At 38.0% G+C, this 8,147-nt stretch overlaps 1 protein-coding gene across 6 annotated transcripts in view; it reads right to left on the bottom strand.

The window, feature by feature from the left end:
- mib2 (MIB E3 ubiquitin protein ligase 2) overlaps positions 1 to 8,147 on the bottom strand; it is an 89,402-nt gene that overhangs the window by 3,119 nt on the left and 78,136 nt on the right. For all 6 annotated transcript variants that reach the window (XM_042729056.1, XM_042729050.1, XM_042729051.1 and 3 more), the window contains 5 exons: positions 5,861 to 5,987; positions 4,463 to 4,687; positions 2,731 to 2,909; positions 2,465 to 2,649; positions 2,200 to 2,265 (listed from right to left, as the gene is read on the bottom strand). In XM_042729056.1, coding sequence (XP_042584990.1) covers positions 2,200 to 2,265; positions 2,465 to 2,649; positions 2,731 to 2,909; positions 4,463 to 4,687; positions 5,861 to 5,987 — 782 coding nt within the window. The remainder of the gene's footprint in view (positions 1 to 2,199; positions 2,266 to 2,464; positions 2,650 to 2,730; positions 2,910 to 4,462; positions 4,688 to 5,860; positions 5,988 to 8,147) is intronic.

Below are 8,147 nucleotides of genomic sequence, written 5' to 3'. Positions count from 1 at the left end.
CTTTCAAGAAACAGAGATGCTCAGTTCAAAACACAACACAAGATCGAGGAAAGAACTAAAACTTAATAGTAGGGATGTAACAATATCAAAACCCCACGATACGATAATATCTCAATATGAAGTCTACGATACGATATTTATCGCGATATTTAAAAAAAAAAAGACTAAGGAAGACTTGGAAAAAAATTTCAATTTTATAAATTTTAATTAGTGCTGTCAAACGATTAATCACATCCAAAATAAAAGGTTTTGTTTACATTATATATGTGTGTGCTCTGTGTATATTTACATTTACCATAATAATAGGGATGTAACAATATCAAAACCCCACGATACGATAATATCTCAATATGAAGTCCACGGTACGATATTTATTGCAATATTTAAAAAAAAGACTAAAGAAGACAAAGCATTTAAAATAATGCTGTCAGACGATAACGTTTTTGTTTGCATAATATATGTGTGTGTGTACTGTGTATATTTATTATGTTTATATAAATACACATACAGTATATATTTTGAAAATATTTACGTCTATATTTATATTCATATAATTTATATTATAAATATATATATTTAATATATAAACAAAATTTTTCTGAAATATATACATGCATGTGTGTGTATTTTTATATACATAAATATACACAGCACACACACATATATATTATGTAAACAATAACTTTTATTTTGGATGTGATTAATCGTTTGACAGCACTAGTTTTAAAGTTAAATACTTCTATTTAATGCACTTTGAGAGTTCGAAATTAACCCTGTTCCTAAGAAAACTTCAGTCAGAAAGAAGTCAGTGAATGGACTTGTAGCTGAACTTTAAAGAGACTCAAGCCTCTTTTTATTTGTGATCTACTGTCTGTCTAAATTACACTCACACTGGGGTTTTAGGTAGCCAAACAAATTAGAAAAGAATAATAATAACAAAAATGACATTAATAACCATATATTGTAAAACAATTGCACTGTAAAATAAATTAAAATGAATATTTCATAGGTATATTATTTTTGCTTTACACCACAATAGGAAAATTAAAATACTTCTTTCCTAATTTCTACACTTGAAAGAGATATTTTGGATTTGGACTGCGTTTAAACCGCTAGCTGTCAGAAATTTGGACTGCACTTTTATTTTAGACAGCTTTTATATTGATGGAAAACTCCAGCTTCAGTGAAAACTGGCTTACAAAAACACGTCTCACGACATAACTATTGAAAAGCTGTAGTTATCTTCCCATTAAAATGTTGGGTATTACGTGAATGTGAAAATAAAGCAAACACGCGCTAAACTCACAGAATGTGAAATAAAGGAGTTGACTGCATTCATTCAGTGTGAACGAAGCCGTTCTGAGACGCGGAAAACACCGGATCACGAGCTGATCGTCTGAAACAAGTGTGTGCTTCGCTTTAAAACACAGCAAAGACAGACTCGATGAAGGGATTAAGCATGTTGTGCTTTCTCTTTTAGTTAGTTTGACAGATAATGTGCCAAAGCATAATGCCCAAAACACAACTTTAAAGTTGTTTATGTTATAAAAAGAAGTTTTAATATATTTTAAGAACTACACTTTTTGCAGGGAAGACCTATCGTTTAATATGGTCATGTGACCACGATGATATCGAGAGAGTTTTGCTATCGCGATACCACGATGTTGATACTACCGTTACATCCCAACTTAATAGTAATAATAAGACTGTAACAGAGAACGGGAATATAATTTCTGTCAGTTGCTCCAGAGTGAAAACGTTATCTTTAATTAATGATACCAGAGTATTATTTAGTTCCATTCATTTTTAATGAAACCAAAGAGCAAAGTTTCACAGTAAACTTTCAGAATAACACCACTTCCTGCTGCCTAATTCGTTTATTGTCCGTGGGGACATGAAGCACATGATTTACTGTAGTACAGCTATGATCAGGAAGAACACTAGTTCTCTCACACCTCATTCTCTTCTATAACAACAAAACAAAATCAGTCCCCCATAAACGCATGTTAGAAGAAAGTTCATGTTTCTTAATGTACTGTTGATTAGAAAGACTCATTTTCTTTGCACCTTAACAGCCCATGATGTTTTTCTACAGAAAACCATTCTAAACAGACTTAGCACAGTGAGCTCCACCACAGCTGTTTCTTTGAATGAACCAAAATGAAAAACCGTTTGATTCTTAAATGTAAAAATGCTTACCTTGTCGAATTTTCTTTGTTATTGTCACCTGGCACCGGATACATTTCTTCATTCTGTGAGCACATTCTGAACAGAGACACACAGGACTGAGTTTCTATATACCAACTGTGTATACAGCCAAGTAAAACATCTCTGGATCGACATCCATCCAACTTGTGACCAACATTACTACCATATTGTGATGTATTTCTGAGTTAAGATATGTTTTGATCAAACAGCAACAACCAAGGTCGGGCCTTGTCTGTTCATCGATCAGGAAGCTCACCCTCGCAGGCGACGCTGTGTTGACATGGAGAGAACAGCACCAGCAGTGCGAGCTCGGAGCAGATCAGGCACTCGCTGGGGCCCGTCACGCTGGGCATGGCCAGGTTGGTCATGGTGTTGGGCGTAGTGTGTACTCGCCTGAGACTGCTGCTGCTGCTGCCCGTGCCACACGTGACGGCTTGAAGCCTGAACACACACGCACACACACGTCAAGATCACATCTGTTCATTCTTTATTCCCTCACACAATCAATACACTGAGACACACCTGTGTTTTTCTGCGAAGCTCCTGATGAGAGTTTGTACGCTGCTGTCTGTAACCAGGTCCAGTGGGCTTTTACCTTTATGGTTGGCATAACTGATATCGGCCCCTTCCTGTGCCAAGAAGCAAGCGATAGCAGCTCCTACGTTCAGCTCCGTGTTTCCCATCAGCCCTGAGCTACACAACTGCATGCAAAGAATGAAGGAATAAACACCATTGACTACCTCTCTCTTAATTATAATGTACAGCACACATATATATCTCAGAAATCCCTTACTGCACCTTTAATCGTGCAACAATGAGCTCACAAGGCAGTAATGTAGTGCACTACAGTAAGAAACAATGGTTTAACATTAGTAACCCTGATTCTCTGGAACAATGAAATGAGAGATCCACCAATGGGAAGAGCATCCGTACCTGACCTCTGCAGAAGCATCTAATGATACCAGGTCTGGCTTGTCAGACATGAGCATGTGCCCAATTCCAGGTATAGGACCATCCCTTAAAAGAGCACCTAACAGGACCTTTTTTCAGTGAGCTTGTTTGCATCTCATGCAGGAATCTTGGTGGATCGCTCCACTCTATGTTTCAGAGAACCATGGTTACAAACAGTAACCTATTGTTTTCTTATTTTATCTTGTGTTCCACCTATGGGACAGAATGAACATCAAGCCAGTAGTGTCTGACAAACCCAGCTGGCAATTTCCTGCAATGAAACTCTTCAAAACAGAGCCCAAGAGGTAGCCATGCCCCTGGTAGAGTGTGCTTTGAAGGGACTCGCTTATATTAATTTGCGAATGATAGAGATTCCATAAGCCAATGAAAGTGGCATTGCCAAGAAATGAAGAGCTCCTCCACATTTAAACCCTCCACAGGGTGTGCATGCTGGGAAGCACTTAGGCATAAGTGTCAGGTTGGGCCTAAGAAAAACCATATATCCACCGAAAGAGAATGTGGTGCACAAGGAATAAACAGAGAGTACAATGCAAATCACTAGCTGCATTTCGATTACCTTTCAAATTGCGCAAATTAAAATTACTGATTGAAAATATGCCTAATGGAAACGTGCCAATTTCGCAAAAACTCCCATATATCGCAAAAAGGTTTTTACGCATGCATGAGGTGGCTTTTCAGGCAATTCAAAAATTTTATATTTCGCAAAACTGCAATGGAGACGGGTTTTTCACATTTACAGGTCACATGGTGTAGGTAAAAAGTCATATGATCATTCTTCAATGTACTATAACCTCCAAGAAATACTTCATACGTGGCTTTCCCTGCCATTAATGCTTGGACAATTTACACTGCACACGTCTGCGGCGCGGTGTGGCTCTGATTCGGCCTCTGAAGCAGATTGTGGCCACTCTAGTCAATGCTTGTGTCTATACCACCGCTGCTTCTGTAAAGACACACGCATACGCCTCCTTCGAATAAATATAGCCAAAATCCATCAAAATCCATTGTCATACTTATTGCAGGAGGAAAAAGTTACGTTTTAGTCGCATAACACTGGTTAATGGAAACGGCGTCATTTCTCAATACTTTTTCTTCAACATTTATAAAATTTCTCCAAAGTTTTGCGCAAATCTGTAATGGAAACGTGCTTACTGACACATTTGGTTGAAGCCACGGCCAAAATCAAGACTTAAAGACAGAAGCTATGTCAAGAGCAGTATTCTAGTATTGCACTGGATGTTTTTTCTCAGTCACTCTGTCCATGGCACCATCCTGCTCTTACCCTGCCGTAGAGCACCGCTCCTTCGCCCTCGCCGCTGCTCATGACGGTGGTCAGCTGCTGGCGGCTGAGAGCCGTGTGCATGGCCGTGTCTCCATCCTCATCCTCTGCATTGACATCTGCCCCCTCGGTCACCAGCAGGGCTACTAGAGCCACGTGACCCTGAGTCACGGCCAGCTGCAGCGGTGTTTGATTGCGATTGTTGCGGATGTTGATGTCACAGCGACCCTTAAAGCCAAAGAGGGCAGGATTAGGGCAGGTTACAAATACACTGCCGGGCAAAAGTTTGACACATTCAACTGAGCTTAAAGGGATAGTTCACCCAAAAATGACAGAAAATTCTGTCATAAATTACTCACCCTCATGTCGTTCCAAACCTGTAAGACCTTCGTTCTCACTGCTTTGTATAATTACGGTTGAACCACTGATGTCACAGGGACTATTTTACCAATGTCCTAACTAGGTTTCCGGATCTGGGAACATTGCTGTTGTATTGCCGTCTATGGAGGATCAGAGAGCTCTCAGATTTAAAATATCTTAATTTGTGTTCCGAAGATGAACGAAGATCTTACAGATTTGGAATGACATGAGGGTGAACTATCCCTTTAAATGTGTTTTGAATTAAAGGCATCTGCTTATATTTTTGTGGGCAAAAATAAATTGTCCTGATGAACTGATGAATTCTGTTTGTGTTATTGCAGTTTGAATGTGTGCATGAAAATATCATCAACATTCTGAAACAGAAAAAACACATAATCATAAACTATTCAAAACTTCTTGGGACTACATTTATTTTTTTCAGCTTCAAACACCTACAAAACATTCCAAAGTAGTAAATACATATAAACCCACCAGCCACCAGATGGCAGCAAACCCAGTTCATCAAATATTGTATTCATCAAGCTAAACACAAGACAGGACAAAAAGTGAGGTTATGAATGTTGTTCAAGTTAGAGTGTTTAAAAAAAGCTCTTAAAATAGCCAGGTTGTCACAGAAAATGGCATTACCATAAAAATAACTGATAGTGTGCTTCTATGTACATACCGAGAGTTTATTATGTAAGAGCACTGGGGGTTTAAAAGCAGAAATATTTTGTTACTCTCAATTATCCTTTTCAGGTGGGACTATATTTCTGATAAATGTAATTCATGTGGTAGAGTTTGTAAAATCTTTTTTTATTGTTGGGACAAAGAGTCTGGATATAACTTTATCCAGATTGGTAAATGATTCATTAGATTAGATTATTAGACTTGTTGAAGCATTAATGTTATACTTTCTGTAATTTGCTGTACACTTTGCTCTTCGACATCCATCGTGAGTGTATGACTGTACGTGTGTTTTTTTTCATGTTTTAAGCAGACATTATTCTTGGAGTTAATTCTGAGGTCAATCTCTCACACCTCTTTGAGGAGAATCTCAGCTACATCCCGGTGGTTGTTCAAGGCGGCCAGATGCAGAGCAGAGAAACCATCTTCCTTCTTAACGTCAGCCAGCTGTCGCGCTCGAGCCAAGATCATCTCCGTCGCTCTGGAGGAACACAAACAAATACAAGGAGGATCAGCTCCGTGTGACACCCACAGCGTGAGAAACGGGAATCCAGTACCACTAGGCCTCGTTCAATACTTGGATTTCAGAAACTTAGTCACCATATTTTACAATTAAATCTGTTTACCTACACTCAGAAAAAAAAAAAACAAGTACAAAAGCTGTCAGCGGGACGGAGAGTAAACACCAGGAAACACAAGGACTGCATTGTGATCTCGTATCTTGTTTATTGCACAGTGCATCACGCTTGCACAGTGCAACAGGAGAGACATGAAACTAGAACAGTTATGTAGGAAATCCAGCTAGGGACAACAGTTTAGCATCATTAAACAAAAATATCTGACCCGCTGAAGGCCAAGACTGACGAGTCACATTCCAGTGCTCCAGAGAGGCCAGAGAAACCGCTGGTTCCTGAGGGAGATCAGCCGCGTTTCAAAGCGTGTGCAATGGTTTAAGCTGATGCCGAACAGTATTCAGCAGCTCTGCATTACAGCAGATTACACCTCCACCCTGTGTGTGTGTGTGTGTGTGTGTGTGTGTGTGTGTGTGTGTGTGTGTGAGGAAGCGCATCTGCTCCCAGTTGTGAGTCAATCTAATTGGCTGCCATGTCACAAATATGCTCATAGTCCTGACCTTGATTCCTGACAAAACACACACACACACACAACCATGACAATAACACTCATATCAGTGGGGCTGGGAATTGAGAAATGGTTCCATTTAATAATAAAATGCATTGGATTGATTTCGGTGACATTTCGTCTGTGCAGAAGTAATGATGCAGTCAGGAGTTCGCAGTCTCAACTAAACACTCTCAGAAAAGTCCATAAAAAATGGTCCCAACACTGATAAAAATGATTTTGTGGTGAAGCAAATAATACAGAAAAACAAATGCATTTTCTACATTAAATAATTTAGTTCAGGCAAAAATAAAAAAAAATAAAAAAAGAAACTCAATAAAAAGTACTAAATTTAAGCTTGTAGAATTTAAAGTTTGAACTTATAAGCATATTTTACTTGCATTTGTTTGTTATTTTTACAAACATTGTTTAAATAAATTTTAAAGCCATGATCCCATTGTTCCCATCATGCACTTGGTCATGAATAATTAATAAGGTAATTTTTTTTTTTTTTTTTTTTGCTGTTATCAAGATGCGTTTTATGGTTGCTTTTGTTGTTAGGTTTAGTAACATGCTGTTTTGTGACATCTGGACTTCATTTTTTATTCAAAATGACCCATTCATACTCACACACTATTACCTGATGGTCACCGTCATTGTGTAACATGTGCCAGGTATTCATGTCTCTGTGTTCATTCAGTTAATAACATATTACCTTAAAAAGAATAACAAGCTGTCTACTAGCTCACACACGTGATTATAAGTGAACCACATGCTTTAATGCCATTTTTTTTTTTTCAGTGCTATGTTGTTTGAGTAAAGTTTACGAACCGTTAACTGAGTGAAATGTACTAGAGTATTGCAGGGTAAACTTAAATAATTAAACTCTATCTGGCCATGTTAAATATACTGGTTTCCTTTTCTAATTTTACACAACTTAGTTAAGTAGATGTTACTTAATACCATATTCAAATTTCACCTTAAAAAAATGTGTCCAAAAACTTTTTTTTTCGTGAATGAACCGTGTTGGTTGTTCTACATTTATTGTGAATTATGCATTGCTTTATATTGCATTTTAGAGTTGAAGGAAATGTCCAAAAGATGAATGGCTCTTATGAGATGGTTCTTTTCAAAAATAATGGTCCAAATCATTAATATAACACAGACCGCTCACTCGCTGAATCACTCAAGGCACTTATTAAATTAACATCTGACTCACTCACTTTTGGCTCAAAGCGATCTGAAATGTGTCACAGTGTACTTCAGACATAAATCAGTTTAATAACTGATATATAGTTAGGACTGTAGGCCAGAAGGACATTACTCTGAAAATGCACAGGTGTGTTGATGTGAGCTGTGTTTGGGAAACAAAGCGTCTGGGACCAGAATAACAAGTTTTACTGTTGACATCCTAGAGCTCATCTGCAAGATCATACAACACACAGGTTTATCTACTGCCATTTGATCTAAACAAGGCATGATCATAGGCTTAAATCATGTTCATTAGAAAGACTACAGAAAA

The sequence above is a fragment of the Cyprinus carpio genome, chromosome B8, assembly GCF_018340385.1.
Source record: "Cyprinus carpio isolate SPL01 chromosome B8, ASM1834038v1, whole genome shotgun sequence".
In the NCBI taxonomy this organism is placed as follows: Eukaryota; Metazoa; Chordata; class Actinopteri; order Cypriniformes; family Cyprinidae; genus Cyprinus; species Cyprinus carpio.
This window is presented reverse-complemented; position numbering and strand designations above follow the sequence as displayed.